An 18,015-nucleotide genomic window follows, 5' to 3' on the forward strand; every position below is an offset into this window, starting at 1 on the left:
AAAATCTTAGACAATATAAAAAGTAGAAATATGAAAAGAAGTCAAAGAAGACTTCTATTTAGATGTTTAGGAATTTTCCTCTCTGTGTAGTTTTTTCCACACATTTATAGTGTTCCTTTTCACATGCTTGTTAGCCATACTGAAAATATGTGTATATGGTACTAAGGATCGAACTCAAGACCTTGGGATTGCTAGGCAGGTGGCAGAACCACTGAGCTAAATCCCCAGCCTGAAAGTATATTTTTAATTTTGTGCTTTTTCTTCACATAAAATACACATTTCCTCAAATGATTGTGTAATTTCCAAATGGATAGACTAATTTGCATAAATTACAGTCTATAATTTGCTTTTCCTATTGCTAGTGATTAAGATATTTTTAAGGTTGTGTTCATAGATGGTTTGGTTGCTGACGGGTCATGTGCTATTGTTTTTAAACAACGCTAGAGACAGAAGGAAATGGCCCAGTTGGAGCATGAAAGAACATTGGCACTGGTGGAGCAGGAATTGCTGGAGAAGCTCAGAGCTGAGGAGCTCTTGTTTCAGCAGGTGAGGCATTGGAGGGAGGGTTCAGGGAACCCTGGAATTAGTGGTGTCAGCCTCAGTGGGCACAGCCTAAAGGCTGAAAACTCCCCAGCTCTGGTCACTTAGGTGCAGCTTTGTTCTCTCCTCATCTTTATGTACACAGGCAGCTTCTTTGCTGCACAAGCAGCTGTGATGGGGTAAGAGGAAACCAGTGTCCTGTGACAGAAGCCCAGGGGTGAGGGTGTTCAGTGGGGCTGAGTGCTCAACCTTATCTGCTGCTGAACTGAGAAGAGCTTATTCAAGGCTGCTGGTAATCTTGGCAGGAGCAGTGGTGTGGGTGTTGGGGCAGTGGGTAAAGCAGGAGAGATGGTGAATGAGCAGAAGGAAGACTGAGGGGGGAAAAGGAGATGTTTCTGTTTCTTAGAAGAGGTAGACTATTGAGATGTTCTGTAAAATATGGCTTTCATGGCTTAGGAGGAGCATTTTAAGAGTTAGGAGGGTGGGGCTCTGAAATCAACACATGGGTCCTGACCTTATCTCCTTTGGATGGGGAGGGGGTGACATTAGGAAATAGAGAAGATGGTTCATACAGTCAGATTTTCACAGACACAGAGGAAATGAAGTCTAGACACAGGTTAAGCAGGTGGAGGTAGCAGGGCCTTTGTTTGATTGCAACTGAGTGATAGAGGAGAAGATCTAAATGTGTAGGTTTCATGACACAAACTTGTTGCTAGTTTCTTTAGGAATCAGGAACCCTGATATCTGCAACAGTGAGGGGGTGAGGTAGGAGAAGTGAGGAGAGTGGTGAAGATTTGCAGTGGTGGTTTAGGGGAGTGGAAGGGAAAGTTGACCAAAACATTTTAGGTTGAACATCTATAACTTGAAAAAACCCTAAATCCAAAATTCTCCACAATCTGAAATATTTTAGATGTTAGCATAAAAGAAGTAGAAAATTCCATATCATTAAACTTTGTTTCATAAACAAAATTATTAAAAATATTGTATAAATTGCCTTCTGGCTGTGTATAAAGAATATGTGAAACACACTAGACTTTACTCTTATTGTGGTGGCAAATTTCATGTTTAGATTTGAGTTCCATCTCCAGGATGCCTTTTCATGTACATGCAAATATTTCCCCTCCCCCTAAATCCCATATCTGAAATACTTCTGGTCCCAAGCATTTTGGATAAGGGATGCTCAACTTTTACTTGGTAGCAACTGGAGATCAAGCACTCAATGTCTGGTTTGGTTGTGTGTCTATATGTTTTTTTCCTTACATAGACCTAGGTATGTGAGAGAAAATGTGGATGAGGCTGACTCTTTGACCAAAGTAGGGCTGGGGCAGCAGGACTGGGAAGCTGCAGATGGTGGTAAGGGAATGATTGCAGGGATAGGTTCTGCCATTTATACTGAATAAGAGACAGGTCCTTAATTTACTTAATTAATACAGACTTACTAACTTTGTTTGGTTGTAACTGAAGGATGGAGGAGAGGATGGCTCAGAGAGTGAATTTAAAGAGAATTTCTGACTTAAATGGAGGTCATTTTTATAGTTCTACCATAAGGATAATTCACTTTAGAGTCTCCACTCAAGCCTACATATTTAAAAGAGGGGAAGAACCCTACTATTTGGAGGTATGGAAAAAAGAAAAATATAGACCTAGTAAATAGTTTCTCTGCCTAATATCCTATCCTTGAGACTCAGATGGAAACTTCCAGGTACTAAGGTGCCTAGAAGAATAGGGCTGTTGAAAACTTGGCTGGTGCTTAGTCTTTATTATCAGTTAGTTATTTGGCATATTCTCCAGGAAAGATGGTGCATGTAGAACTGGGTGTCAAACTGCCACCTAGACAGGCAAGACATCTCCTGCTGCAACCTTGAGTGAAGATCTGTCTCTCTTCTTACAACTCCTACAGCTCGAATCTGTCCCCTGTCTATCAGAAAAAAAGAGAATTCTCAGCATCTCTCTTTTCCCAGAGCAATTACATCCCAGTGGGCAGACACTTAACTCTCTTGGCCCCATCTACTTTATTTTACTTAAATAAAATTTGGCAGTACAAGAAATCAAAGTCAGGCATAGTGGACATTTCTCTAGCCTTATCCTGTTGACCAGTACAATTAATTTGTGCATTTCACCGAAAGCATCGTATTGAGGGGTGGAATATGGAATACTGTTCTGCAGACTATTTTATGGCCAATTAAGAAAGTGAATTGGCAGAAAGAGATAGGAGAGAGAAAGAGGTCAGCAGAGAAAGGTTTAGGTGAGAGCACCACCTACAGTCTGTTCCAGCTGCCACACTGCTGTTGCAGGGCAAAACCAGTCACAATGTTTAAGTAAATGAACATGGCTGTGTTCCAATAAAACTTTATTGGCAGATGCTCAAATGTGAATTTCATACCATTTCATGCATCGTGAAATATTATTCTTTTGATTTTCTTCAATCATTTAAAAATGTGAAAACCATTCTTTGCTCATGAGCTGTACAAAAGCAAAGAGGAATCAGACTTGCCCCACAGGATGTATTGCTGACCCTATTCTAGTGTGACAGGTTTGTAGAGTTGGGACCAAATATATTGTCATCTATCTATGGTTTCAGATTGGCATTTCAAGGTTTTTCTCACCAACTGTTTTGCATCCAAGGATTGGTGTGTGAAGACCTATCTATGCTTATCTGAAAACACTGCAATTTCATTTGTAGCTTCAAGGAAAACAGAGAAAATGACTTGATTTGATTTGGTACGGACTGTGCCTTCTATAATGAGCAATTAAGGATGCTTCCCTTTTTATTTTATACTTTGAGAAATATTTGTAGAAGCTTAAGTGTTAATGTGGCAGTGACCATTTATTTAAGTTTCTGAAATTTAGGTGCATATAAACAAAATGATCCTGGGGCATTTAGGAGCAACAGAATTAATTCCTCCCGATTAATCTATCTGTAATATGGCATATGTATTTCTGAATATTCAGCAGCAGCTGGCATTACAGCTGGAGTTGGAAATGCAAGAAAGAGAGAGACAGAGAATAGAAGAACTTGGGAAAGTGCAGGAACAATTAGAGAAGGTAATTTGAAGTTGTGTAAATGTTTGTTTGTTTAACACCTTTTAGAATTCTCAAACTGTTTCATCTGGTTGTCGTAGTAGAAAGGCCACTTGATTCGTAGTCTAAAGACCTGTCACACATTAGCTGTGTGACTTACAGAAGTTTTGTAACCTTTTCAGTCTCAGATTACCTGTTTCAAAAATAAGAATAGTGGTGTAATATTATGAGCTATATCTCACTGGATTGGTGTGGGTGCAAATCGCACATGTGAAACTGCCTTGTAAGCAGGAAAGTTCTCTAATTGTGACTGTCAACATTTTAGTCAAGAGCTAGCTTTTCCTCATTATGGTAGTTGATGCCCAAGGTTAAGTTCTTTGTGATACTGAGGATGTTTTGATCTCTGAGATATCACTATGTCTCCTCTCTTCATGTTAGATGAATTAATAAGAGTTTGTATTTTCAAAACATATTTTCACATCTTTTGTTAAAATAAACTATGAAAATAACATTACAAGAAAACCCATATTCACCAATTATATCCATGTGGTGTCCCATTTCCATTTGACCAATATTTCCTTGTAGCTGAAAAGTATGTATAATACATACCAAACTTCTAAGTGACTGAGTTTATAGCTGCTATCTCTTACTCACCTGTTACTTTCCTTTTTTTTTTTGGTACTGGGGACTGAACTTGGGTGCTTGTGCTTGTGCAGCAGGTGGCAAAATGAGTGAGCTAAATCCCCAGCCCTGTTACTCTCCTTATTATTATTTTTTATTTATGTATTAATTGGTACATTTTAGGTATACAATACATTTACATTTATCATTGGGTGTTTGTACCCGAACATGATGTATCTTAGTTATTTTTCCCCCACCACCATTCCCTATTTACATAGTCTTTGTTTCCATTTTTTTTCTTTCTTTCTCATAATTTTTCCTTTCCCTTCTTCCCATTCCCCTTCCCCTCCTACCACCCCTACCCCTTTGGACCTTTTCTTATTTCAAATTATCAATTATTTCTTTTAATCATTTTCATCCTTATTTACACTTTCAGTTTCTCATACTAGAGATACTATTCGATATTTACACATGTGTGTCCTATTTATTTCACTTAAGAGTATGGCCTCAATATGCATCCATTTAGCTATAAATGACTCTAGTTTCTCATTCTTTATGGCTGAGTAGTACTCCATTTTATAAAAAAACCACATCTTCTTTATCCAGTTTCCAGTTGATGGGCACTTGGGCTGTTTCCAAACCTTAGCTATTACAAACTGTGCTGCTATAAACGTAGGTGCACATATATCTCTGTGGTACGATTCTTTTAATTCTTTGGGGAAGATTCCCAGTAGGAGAATAGCTGGGTCAAATGGGACCTGTAGTCCTAGTTCTTTGAGGTATCTCCATACTGATTTCCACAGTGGTTGTACCAGTCTACACTCCCACCAACAATGGAGAAGAGTTCCTTTCTTTCCACACTCCTGCCAGCATTTGTTATTGGTTGATTTCTTGATAGCAGCCATTCTTTGTGGGGTGAGGTGGAATCTCAGTGTTGTTTTCATCTGCATCTCTTGAATGACCAGTGATGTTGAACATTTTTTCATATATTTATTTGCTATTTTTACTTCTTTGGCTGAGAAATGTCTGTTCATTTTGGATGCCCATTTTTGAATTGGGTCTTTGAATTTGAGGGGTCTGATTTTTTCTATTCTTTATATATTCTAGATAGTAGACCTTTGTCTGAGGTACAGCTGCTAAAAATTTCTTCCTATATTGTAGGTTGTCTCTTAGCTCTGTTGGTAGTTTCTCTTGCAGTGCAGAAGCTTTTTAATAAGACGAGATCCCAGTTGTTGATTCTTTGTGTTAGCTCCCATGCTACTGAAGATTTGTTCATAAAGTCTTTTCCAATGCCAATGTCATTGAGAGTTCTACCTAATTTATCTTCCAGCAAGTTTACTGTTTCTGTCTTGATACTTAGCTCTTTAATCCACTTCCATCTTAGTTTAGTGCACAGTGATAGGTATGGGTCTAGTTTTAATCTTTGGCAGGTTGAAATCCAGTTTTTCCAACACCGTTTATTGAACAGGCTATCTTTTCCCCAATGAGGGTGGTTGGCCCCTTTGTCAAAGATGAGGTGGCTGAGTATTTCTGGAGTTGTTTCTGCATCTTCTAATCTATTCCATTAATCTTCGGGTCTGTTTCTTTGCCAGTACCATGCTGATTTTATCACAGTAGCTTTGTAGTACAGTTTCAAGTTGGGGATTGTGATACCCCCAGCTATGTCTTTGTTGCCTAGAATTGCTTTTGCTATTCTGGGTTTCTTCCGCTTCCAAATGAATTTTTGGATTGTTTTCTCTAGTTCTGTGAAGTATATTGTTGGAATTTCAATCGGTATTGCATTGAATCTATATAGTAGTTTTGGAAGTATGGCCATTTTCACTATATTGATTCTTCCTACCCAGGAACAAGGCATATCTTTCCATTTTTTTGATATCCTCTTCAATCTCCTTTTTCAGGGTGCTGTAGTTTTCAGCGTAGAGGTCTTTTGCTTCCTTTGTTAGGTTGATTCCTAGATATTTCATTTTTTTAGATGCTATTGTAAAAGGAATTATTTCCTGAATTTCTCTCTCAATGGGACTGCTATTTGCATATAAGAAGGCTATTGTTTTTTGAGTGTTGACCTTATATCCAGCTACTCCACAGAATCTGTCAGTTAGTTCTAGAAGACTTTTGACCGAGTTTTTTGGGTCCTCTATGTAAAGTATCATATCATCAGCAAATAATGACAGTTTCACTTCTTCCTTTCCTGTCTTTATTCCTTTTATTTCTTTCTCTTGTCTAATTGCTGTGGCTAATGTTTCCAAAACAGTATTGAACAGGAGTGGTGATAGTGGGCATCCTTGTCTTGTTCCTGATTTTAGTGTGAAAGTTTTCAGTTTTTGACCATTTAGTATGATATTGGCTGTTGGTTTTTCATAGATAGCCTTAATCAGGTTGAGGTAAAACCCTTCTATTCCAATTTTCTGTAGCGTTTTTATCATGAATGGGTGATGGATTTTGTCAAATGCCTTTTCTGCCTCTATTGAGATGATCATGTGGTTTTTGTCCTTGACTCTGTTAATATAGTGTATTACATTTATTGATTTATGCATGTTGAAACATCCTTGCATCCCTGGGATAAATCCAACTAGGTCAGGGTGTATGATCTTCTTGATGACCCTCTGTATTCTGTTTACCAGTATCTTGTTGAGGATTTTTGCATCTATGTTCATCAGGGAGATTGTTCTGTAGTTCTCTTTTTGGGTTGGGTCTTTCCCTGGTTTTGGAATCAAAGTAACACTTGCTTCCAGGAATGAATTTGGATGCCTTGCTTCCCTTTCAATTTCCTTGATGAGTTTAAAGAGTAATGGCATTAGTTCCTCTTTAAATGTCTTGTAGAATTCAGCAGTGAAGCATCAGGACCTGGGCTTTTCTTTGTTGGTAAATTTTTTATTACATTTTCAATTTCACTCATTATTATTGGGGTGTTTAGAATTTCTATATCTTCTTCATTTAACTTTGGCAATTCGTATGTATCTAGGACTCTGTCCATTTCTTCTGTGTTTTCCATTTTATTAGAGTACAAGTTCTCGAAGTAGGTATGGATGATCCTCTGGATTTCTGTTGGATCTGTTGTGACTTCACCTTTTTCATTCTTAATTGCATGGATTTGAGCCTTTTCTTTCCTGTTTTTGATAAGGTTGGCTAAAGGTTTATCGATTTTATTTATTCTTTCAAAAAAACAGCTCTTTGATTCATTGATTTTTTGTATCATTCTCTTAGTCTCCATTGCATTGATTTCTGCTCAGATCTTTATAATTTCTTTTCTTGTATGAGCTTTGGGTTTGTTATGCTCTTCTTTTTCTAGGAGCTTGAGGTTCTGCATTAGGTTATTTAACTGAGTTCTCTCTGTTGTCCTAATATGGGCATTCACTGCTATGAATTTCCCACGTAGAACTGCTTTCATTGTGTCCCACAGATTCCTATAGTTGTACTGGCATTATCATTTACTTGTATAAACTGTCTAATTTCTTCTTTAATTTCCTCCGTGACCCATTGGTTGTTCAGGAGGGTTTTATTCAATGCCCATGTGTTTGTGGGTGTTTTGCAGTTTCTTATGTTATTGATCTCCAATTTTATTGCACTATAGTCTGATAATATACAGGGAATAACTTCAATTCTTTTACATTTACTTAGATTTGCCCTGTGAGCTAGCATGTGATCTATTTTGGAGAATGATCCATGGGCAGCTGAAAAGAATGTGTATTCTGATTTTGTGGGGTGGAACACTCTATAAACATCTCTTAAGTCCATTTGTTCAATAGCTTGGTTCAGTTCTAGAATTTCATTGTTAAATTTTTTCCTAGATGATCTGTCTATTTGTGACAGAGGGGTGTTGAGGTCCCCCACTAGAATTGTGTTAGTGCTTACTTGGTTTTTCATGTCCATTAATATTTGTTTTGTATAGTTGAGGGCATTCATATTTGGTGCATAAATATTTAGGATTGTCATCTCTTCCTCTTGGATTGTTCCCTTCACAAGGATGTAGTGACCATCTTTGTCTCTCTTAATTAGTTTTGGTTTGAAATCTACTTTGTCTGCAAATAAGATTGCTACCTCTGCTTTTTCTGGGCTCCTGTCGCATGGAGAACTGTTTTCCATACTTTTACTTTCAGTCTATGAATTTCCTTTGAAGTTAGGTGTGTTTCTTGTATACAGCATATTGCTGGGTTTTGCTTCTGAATCCATTCTGTCAGTCTATTTCTTTTGATTGGTGAATTGAGGCCATTAATATTGATAGTTATAGTTGAGAGATATTGACTCTTTCTTGCCATGATGTTTTATTGTTGGCTCTTTTATTTCTTATTTTTCCCCCTTTCCCTTTAGAGCCTTACCTTGTGTGGTGTCTTCTCTGTTGGCCCTCATGGAGTTGTGACCTTCATTGTCTTTTTCTAGGATATTGCATAAAATTGTTTGGATTGCTGGTTTGGTGTTCATAAAATTTCTCAGGTGTTCTTTGTCATGGAAGTATCTAATTTCCCCATCAATTTTGAAAGATAATTTTGCTGGATACAACAGTCTAGGTTAGAAGTAATTTTCTTTTAGGGCTTGAAATACTTCACTCCAGGCTCTCCTTGATTTGAGGGTTTGTGTTGAGAAATCTGTGATGATTCTGATGGACTTTCCTTTGTAAGTGATTTGTTTCTTTCCTCTAGCTGCCTGTAGAATTTTGTTCTACTGTTGGGTTTCTGGGATCTTGAGTGTTATATGTCTAGGTGTAGATGTTTTTTGATCATGGCTGGATGGAGTTCTATATGCCTCCCTTATCTGTGTGTCCAATTGTCCACCTCTGTCTGGGAAGTTTTCTACTATTCTGTGAACAGTTTTTTTCATGTCTATTGTACTTTCTCCTTTTTTTTTTCGTGAACTTCTATCAGTTTTATGTTATTCTTTGCATCATCTAGCAGCTCTTGGATTGATTTCTCTTGGTCCCTTACTATCTTTAAGAAATCTCTGTTTTCATGGTCCTTAACCATGATCATGTCTTCTATATCTGATATTCTGTCTTCAGATTCTCTTAGTCTTCTCTGCATGCTTTCAATGCAGTGTTTAATCTCCTCAATATCTGTTTGAATCTGTTTCATGGATTCCATTTCTTATGTTGGGTGATCATGGTTTCCATTTCTTTCTTATGCTGGGCATTCATGGTTTCCAGCATGATTCTGATCTCATCTATTTTCTTATCTGTTTCTGCTCTAGAGCCTCTAATCATGTCTTTCACTCTACTCATCGTCTCAGTATTTATCTGGGAGATTATTTCTGCTTTGAATTTTTCTAGAGCCTCATGCATCTGCTTTGTTACTTCCTGTGCTATCAGTTCAGGGTGTTCAGGTGGTTGATTAACAAACTTTTCCACCTCATTTCCCCCAGAATTTCCTTTTTGTGGCATGGAAGCCTCCATTTGTGCCTTGTTTAAATGTCTTCTCAATTTGTTTTTGGTACTGTCCTTGTTTTAATTCCTGGGTTGATATTTCAAAATTGCTTAATGCAGGTATGTTTTTTGCTTGTATTTAAAACACTTGTGGAATGATTGCTTTTCAGAGGTGTCTTCCAGATATAGCTTGTGTTTAGGTTTTGAGGCTCTAATGACTCTGAGGCTATTTTATTTTCCTTATACCAGGTAGGAAAACTGATTAGATCAATCGCAACATGTTAGCCCAAATGACATAGTCAGCAATACCATAGCATCAAGCACAGCTTAGAAAATGACAATTTGTGGTAGTTATTAGTCTATCACATTTAACTATGTGAAGTAAAATATTCTGTTCCTCTGTAGTGTGGGACCAGGTATCAGAAGAGCGGGAAGGTGGGGTGGCGGGGGAGTGGAACTGGGCCTTGCAGGCACCCACACACCTAAGCAGAGCGCCAGATGGAGGTGGGGCTCCAAGTCCCTCCTGTGACCTATACGTGGCATGGCCAGGAACCAGGATGAAGCCGAGGAGCTTCATGCTGCTTGGCTGAACCATGGAGAGGAGCGCCAGATGGAAGTGGGGCTCGAAGCCACTCCTGTGACTTCACCGTGGCATGGTCAGGAACCAGGATGCAGGTGAGGAGCTTCACACTCCTTGGCTGACACACAGAAAGGAGTGCCAGATGGAGGTGGAGCTCCAAGCCGCTCCTGTGACCTCACCGTGGTGTGGCCAGGAACCCAAATGCAGCCGAGGTGCTTCATGCTCTTGGGCTGACACATGGAGAGGAGCAAAGGATGGAGGCGGGGCTCCAAGGTGCTCCTGTGACCTCAGTGTGGCATGGCCAGGAACCTGGACACAGCCGAGGAGCTTCATGCTGATTGGCTGACCTGTGGAGAGGAGCACTGGATGGATTAACGCAGGTCTCCAAGCTGCTCCTGGGACCTCACCGTGGTGTGGCCAGGCACCGGGATGCAGCCAAGGAGCTTCACGCTGCTTGGCTGACCATGGAGAGGAGCGGGGGATGGAGGCGGGGCTCCAAGCCGCTCCTGTGACAACATCATGGTGTGGCCAGTAACCAGGACGCAGCTGAGGAACTTCATGCCGCTTGGCTGACCGGAAGAGAGGAGTGCCAGATGGAGGTGGGGGTCTAAGCCTCTCCTGTGACCTCACCAGGGCGTGGCCAGGAACCTGGATGCAGTCGAGGAGCTTCACACTGTTTGGCTGACCTGCGGAGAGGAGCGCCGGATTGAGGCGGGCCTGCAAGCTGCTCCTTTGACCTCACAGTGGCTTGGCCACTAACCCGGACACAGCCAGGGAGCTTCCTGCTGCTTGGCTGACCTCAGAGAGGAGCGCCAGATTGAGGCGGGGCTCCAAACCACTCCTGTCACCTCACCATGGCATGGCCAGGATCCGGGATGCAGTCCAGGAGCTTCATGCTGCTTGGTTGACCCGCAGAGAAGAGTGCCCAATGGAGGCGGGGCTCCAGGCTGCTCCTGTGACCTCACCGTGGCGTGGCCAGGAATAGGGTCACAGACAAGGAGTTCACATTGCATGGCTGACCCGAAGAGTGGAGCGCTGAATGGAGGCAGGACTCCAAGCCGCTCCTGTGACCTCAATGTTGCATGTCCAGGAAATAGGACGCAACCAAGGAGCTTCACGGTGCTTGCCTGACCCGCGGAGAGAAGGGCTTACTTAGTTGAGGTGGGGATCCAAGCCGCTACTTTGACCTCACCAATGAGTGGCCTGGTATTGGGACGCAGCCTAGGAGCTTCATTCTGATTGGCTGACCCGGGGAGAGGGGCACCCGATGGATTAATGGGGGGCTCCAAGTCGCTCCTGTGACCTCACCATGGTGTGGCCAGGAACCTGGATGCAGCCGAGGACCTTCACGCTGCTTGGCTGACCCATGCAGAGGAGCGCCAGAAGGACGTGGGCCTTCAAGCTGCTACTGTGACCTCATCGTGCCGTGGCCAGGAACGGGACACAGAGGAGGAGCTGCACACTGCTTGGCTGACCCGCAGAGAAGAGCATGAGATGGAGGCAGGGCTCCAAGCCGCTCCTGTGACCTCACAGGGGCATCGCCAAGAACTGAGATGTAGCCGAGGAGCTTCACACTGCTTGGATGACCCAAGGAGAGATGCAGCAGATGGAGGCAGGGTTCCAAGACACTCCTGTGATCTCACCTTGGCATGGCCAGGAACCGGGACACAGCCTAGGACCTTCATGCTGCTTGGCTGACCCGCGGAGAGGAGCACAAGATGGAGGCGGGGCTCCAAGCCACTCCTGGGACCTCACCTGGTGTGGCCAGGAAACTGGACGAAGCTAAGGAGCTTCACGCTGCTTGGCTGACCCACAGAGAGGAGCGCTGGATGGAGGTGGGGCTCTAAGCCTCTCCTGTGACCTCACCGTGGCATGGGCAGGAACCCGGATGCAGCCAAGGAGCTTTACGCTGCTTGGCTGACCCGTGGAGAGGAGCACCAGATTGAGGCAGGCTCCAAGCTGCTCCTTTGACCTAAGTGTGGCTTGGCCAGGAACTGGGATGCAGCCAGGGAGCTTCCCGATGCTTGGCTGACCCCAGAGAGGAGTGCAGGAGGGCGGCAGGGATCCAAGCCACTCCTGTGACCTCAGCATGCTGTGGCCAGGAACTGGGACGAAGCTGAGGAGCTTCATGCTGCTTGGCTGACCCATGCAGAGGAGCACCAGGTGGACGCAGTCCTCTAAGCCGCTACTGTGACCTCACCGTGGAGTGGGCAGGAACCGGTACACAGAGGAGCTGCACATTGCTTGGCTGACCCGAGGAGAGGAGCACCGGATGGAGGTGGGGCTCCAAGCCACTCCTGTGACCTCAGGGTGGCGTGGCCAGGAACGGGGAGGAAGCCGAGGAGCTTCAGGCTGCTTAGCTGACCCGCAGAGAGGAGCGCCGGATGGAGGCGGGCCTCCAAGCCACTCCTGGGACCTCATTATGCCATGGCCAGGAACCCTACTCTCCTTATTGAGCCCATAATTGAATGTGTTTTATAGAATGTTCATTGTTCTTATTAGTTAATTAAATTAAGTTTAAAAATGAACTGAGTAAAAAAGATGGAATGCTAAAGGATAAATTTAGCTGTGTTAGTGATCAAAAATGAAAGACAAGGATCAAATAAGAAAATGTAATTTTTTTTTTCTGCTGAGGTGATTTGTCAGCTCTATTTGAGTGCTTGAAAGTCGCTGGTCCTAGTTTTGTGATTCCAGAGGGTCACACCCACGATGTTTCATTCTTTTCAGGCATCAGCGCCTGTGTGACCAGAATCACAATAACTTTAAGTCATATCTTCTCTGGGCTGTCATTTCTCATCTCTCCCAGAAAAGTATTCCATCCTCACCCATTACTCAGAGATGAGTGCCTTCATGTCCTTTGCCCTGGCTGCCTTTGTGGCTGCAGACACACAATTTAAACTATCATTCTCAAAAGGAAATGGGTTGGAAGGGCCCTGAATTGAAGAAAGCATTTAACTCTTAAACTGTACAGGACATGGTTATACTGGGACCTTCCAGACTGGGAACAAGAGAACCCAGTGCTGCCAGGGCTCCAGTCTCTGCTATTCTCTGGTTGTTTATTTGATTCTCTCTTGTGATGGTCTGCTGTGCTGCACAGAACTGAATAATGTAGTCCTTAATGGGTCTGAGTTTCATGTTGTGGCTCCTACCATCCTAGAGGAATGGATTTCTATTTTGGTTTCAGTTAAGGGAAGAATTTTGGCTTAGTTTGTGTCAAATATCTATCTCTAGGGCTGGGAATCATGGTCACATAAGAACAGAGACATCCCTGAAGAGCCATGAGAGTGCAGGAGAATGGAGTTGACTTTGGAAAATAGTACCAGGCATGTCCTCATAAGTAGGGTGACCCTATGTATGGCCAACTGAATCTGCTCAGGGTCTGCTAGGCTGCCCTACTACCTTCGATTGAAATGACCTATGTTACAGCAAGGGTTGGCTGGGTTCAAGAGCGTTTCACATTCAGAAAACATTTCACATTCAGCCTTCCTGCTGGGCTATGACAGCATTCAGAGCATCCTTGAGAGCACTGCTAAGAGAAAGCTGTGGCATTGGATGCGAACTGTGACAAAATTAATTCCTTAAATATTTACTTCTTTGTGTATATAAAAGTCCACTTAACTGCACCTTCTCTTTAAAATCTCTTATTCTAAGATTGCATTAGAACTTTTATTTTGTCCCTTGTCATATTCCCTAATAATTTTACTTCAATTTAAAATTTTTACCCCATTTCACTTTTTAAAAATTATTTAATTATAAGTAAAATACAGTTACCTTCTATTAGTATGGAGTATTAAACTATGATCTGCAGTTTTGGGTTAAGTGTATTCAGATCACTCCTTAAAGTATGACAGCATTTTTGCTGTTATCCATAGCATTACTTAAAAATAAAATGCTTGAAAATTACACATGGAATCAAATTGAAGCATAGTTAAGTATTTTCTTAACTTTTATATGCTCTAGGAGAAGAGAATGAATATGGAAAATATAGCCAAGGGTGAAGATGCTTTACATTCAGAGGTGAGAAGAAAAAGATATTCTGTATTATGGGAAATAAGTGAAGATCCTAGACTATAAAGCTTAATTTTTATGCTTCAGTGCCAAAATTTTAATAAGGGTATTGTCAGAACGATAGTCCAAATATATATTGTGATAGGCAAAATCTCAAAATGAGTAAAAATTGGATTCAGTGTGTATATATGTTTTTAGAAGCTAGAATATGCTGAGATATTGGCCACAGAATTATTTATAAATCATACGTTTTAAGTTTCTGAATGTATTTTTAAAATAAACTTTAGCACTTACTAGAAATCTCTTTCCCTTTACAAATATTGATTAATTCCATTAATTAACCGTTTTGAATTTTGCTGTTTCAATTCAGATTATTATATCAAAATTGAAAGAAAAGTAATATATTAATTTTGAAGTCATACAAGTAAGAAGGAATTTTGTGATTGTAGGAAGGAGCACAAGAGTCAGGCAAAACTCTAGCAGAAATTAGTGATCGATATGGGGCGCCGAACTTGAGCAGAGTGGAAGAAGTTGATGAACCAATGTTATCTGATGTAAGTATCAAAATACTTTGAAAAAAACAGATTTTTTTATTGTTTTTTACTTTGATAAAGCCTAGTGCATATGAGGCCAAAGTTGGTTGGGAAATAGGCTTTTTGCTTCATAGGGAGAAAACCAATTCCATTGGGTGCTGACTGTAATATTAGTGTGCACTCTGACCCTCTTGTGGGTCACTGGCAAATCTGTATCTTCACCTCTGTCTCTGTACCTGTATCTACATCTATATCATCTGCATCTGTGTGTTTTGGACTTAGATTGAAAATATCAAAATGTCTTCAAAATATACATGTAAAATAATTTTGTGAAATATTAATCTATACATTTAGAGGGAAGGGTACGATATTGATTCTCAGTAGCAAACCCAGAAACCACATATGACACATATCCCAGTGAGAATGCATGCTTGTACGTTATATAAGTACATTTGCTTACCAAGTACTTCATGTCTCTGGGGTGCTGGGTGCTGCACCAGCTGTGGTTATGAATAAGATGGATTGTTTGACCTTGTAAAGTTTATTGTCTAGAGCGGAATCAGACAATCTGACCAACCTTAGGTGTTCATTGTAAAATGACGAAGTAATTTATTGTCCAAACAAGTATGGTTTTGAGAAAGAGAGGAGGAGTTGTTAACAATGAAGACAGATGAGCAGGTATGAACCATCATGGCAGAAGGGCAAGTTGGCTCCCTTTGATCCCTGTGCACTGACAAGATGGGACAGGAACACAGTTGAGAAGCCTTGGTCAGGGAAGGCTCTGGAAGGAAGTTGGTGACTTGTTCCTTGGGGTGGGGTGGGAGGCTGAGGAAATGTACCAGGCAGAGACCTCAGGCAGCATGAAGACTCAGATAGGAGAGAGTTCAGAGTAGGGTAAGATGGATGAGGGATAAGGGATAAGGCAGGAAGAGCACAGGAACAGGACTTTTAATTCCTGCTCAGACACTTAAGTTTGATCTTCCAGGCAATGGAGGTCAATGGGATCAAAACTGCTTTTAGAGAGACCTTCTGACTATATAAAGTGTGGTCAGAAAATATGGTGAATGTTTTCATTAAAAACATTATTTCATAAGACACATTTCTGTGACTCTCCCCTCAGAATCCTCCCCCTTGCTTCAAAACACTTATCCCTCATTCTTGCCACTTTCTGAAGCAGTTCTGGAAGTCTCCCTTCATGAGTATCCTTAGTTGTGTTGTGATTGCCTCAGTATCCTGAACTGATTTAAAGTGTTTATCTTTCAAGGCCATTTTGCCTTGGGAAGGACCCACAGGTTGCATAGTGCCAGATCTAGAAAATAGGTGGGTGAGGACACGCCTTAACATTTGTGTGAGCCATCGCTCCTTTGGGTGGCATTCAGTAGCTGCATTCACTATACTTTGATCACATCTTGTAAAGATACTCATGAAAGAGGACTTTCAAAACTGCTTCAGAAAGTGGCAACAACAGTGAGGTGTATGTTCAGAGTGAGGGAATATTTTGAGAGGATTAATGGCTATGTGTCTTTTACTGTAATACATTTTAGAAATTTATATATTGACCATACTTTTCAATTACAGTGCATAGTGTGGGGAAAAGAATGGGGAAGTAGGTATAAGGAGGCCAGTTAGGAGCTTTGGTAGAAATCTACAGTGACCTAGACAGACGAGACACTGGGGACCTGACAAAGAAGGATATTTTCAAGACCTTCTCAGGAAGTGCCTGGAAGGACTCTGTGATACATTTTTATTAAATGTCTGTGAAAATTATACTACAGGGAGCTAGTAAGTAATCATGAACAAAACACCTTCCTGGGGGGGGCCATGGGCCAGCCAGAAAATGCTCTGAGGGACAAGGACAAGGAGACCTGGACTCATCTGGACAAGTCTTCCTGCGGAAGTGAAGTTCAAGGACTTAGCCTGAGATGAGCCCAGAGGATGGAGGAGAGCAGGCTGCTACTGAGGGGCTGAAGCAAGATAGTACTGTGCCTGACTTACATGGAGCTCGGAGGATGGTGAGATTAGAGCTGGAGAGGAGGGGAGGCCAGACCATGCAGAGTTTTGCAGGTTGTGTTGGGGAGTTTGCACTTGAACTCAGTGAGGATTACTGAACGGCTTTAGGGCTTAGATCTGTGTTTTTATAAGATGGAATAGGATTAGAGTGCCGCAGATGTGGAAAAGGGGCCACTGCAGTCATCAGATGCAAGGTTAGACAGTGGAGGTGAAACCTTAGTGCTTGAGATTGGCTAGTGGAAAAGAGAAAGATGGAGTGAAAAATGAAGCCCAAACTCCTTCTGTGGGCAACTGAGCCAACAGTGTTACCATTTGATGAGTTGATGAACATAAGAATAAGAAGTAGCTTTTTTGGACACAGAGCTTCTCTTGTGGAGAGATGACCCTGAGATGTTCAGGACAAAGTGGCAGAAGACCACTTGATGTATGGTGTGGATCTGGAGGACAGGAAGGAGGCCCAGGCAGGAGGTTTAAATTCAGTAGCTGTGGGCATCTGTGCTACTGAGTGAGGGGAAGGAGCCAGGCATCTAGGAAAGCAGGATGTGAAGGTCACTGGGCTCCAAGAGAAGCCACCAGAATCCAAACCTAAGGGGTGGCCATAGGAAAAGGACCCTCACAAGGATGAGAAGGGAAGAGCACATGAAAGAAGGGATGGGATAATAAATACCTGACAAACATAATTTATGTTTTTATTCTCTTTGTATAGTCTTTAACATCACCTGAAACTCAAAAAGCTTATTTACATAGTCACATAGGAATTACTTGAACTCTTATTTTTGTTAACTTTTACTCATTCACAGTTTTCATTATATTAAACCATATTTACTTTTTATTTTGCCTTTAGGTTGCATTAAACATTGATCAAGATTTGTAGGATCAACCAGCCTAAGATCAATAAATTTCTCTGCTTGTTTCAAATTTCAAACCATGGCCCCTGATTTGTATTGTTTTCCTCCAAACTCAAACTCTACTTTTTCCCGTTCTAAAGACAACTGTAAAAATGGGGTTTAAAAGTAGCTTTAAAATATTGTTTGGTTGCCCCAGTACAAGATTATTTGTGTGATTTCACTGGGGAAAAAGAAGAAAGAGAGTTTGCTGAAGCAGCCAACAGAGGCAAGATATGAGCTCAAAGAATGTATGCATCAAGGCAGAACAAGATGGCCCGAGAGGAGACTCTTTGGGCTGCTAGGGTGAAGGGGCCCAGCACTGTGGCAGGCTTAGGAGCTTCTGACCTGCCTTAGAAGGAATGATTCCTACTGGAAATAGTCACAGCACCTTCTCCAGTCTGCTGGGAGGTAACGCTCTCTGGGAACCTATAATCCGCGCTTCTATGATGTGACTTCATTGGG

At 41.6% G+C, this 18,015-nt stretch overlaps 1 protein-coding gene and 1 long non-coding RNA gene across 8 annotated transcripts in view; one reads left to right on the plus strand and one right to left on the minus strand.

The window, feature by feature from the left end:
* The window catches only part of Dydc1 (DPY30 domain containing 1), a 21,748-nt gene extending 4,138 nt beyond the window's left edge, over positions 1-17,610 (plus strand). For 4 of the 7 annotated variants that reach the window (XM_013066654.3, XM_021246761.2, XM_013066652.3 and 1 more), the window contains 5 exons: positions 445-546; positions 3,493-3,585; positions 14,076-14,132; positions 14,573-14,677; positions 17,511-17,610. In XM_013066654.3, coding sequence (XP_012922108.2) covers positions 445-546; positions 3,493-3,585; positions 14,076-14,132; positions 14,573-14,677; positions 17,511-17,540 — 387 coding nt within the window. In that variant the 3' untranslated portion in view covers positions 17,541-17,610. The remainder of the gene's footprint in view (positions 1-444; positions 547-3,492; positions 3,586-14,075; positions 14,133-14,572; positions 14,678-17,510) is intronic. The other 3 variants (XM_021246763.2, XM_004867752.3, XM_021246764.2) reach the window with 3 other exon arrangements.
* On the minus strand, positions 2,285-11,887 carry LOC110346294 (uncharacterized). Its single transcript, XR_015447360.1, has 2 exons — positions 10,463-11,887; positions 2,285-2,458 (listed from the first exon to the last, which is right to left on the minus strand). It is a non-coding gene; the product is annotated as an uncharacterized LOC110346294 (long non-coding RNA).
* Positions 17,611-18,015: the final 405 nt, after the last annotated feature.

This window comes from Heterocephalus glaber, unplaced genomic scaffold (assembly GCF_053883595.1).
Source record: "Heterocephalus glaber isolate CG9 unplaced genomic scaffold, H.glaber_assembly_v1.0 deba00001755, whole genome shotgun sequence".
NCBI lineage: Eukaryota > Metazoa > Chordata > Mammalia > Rodentia > Bathyergidae > Heterocephalus > Heterocephalus glaber.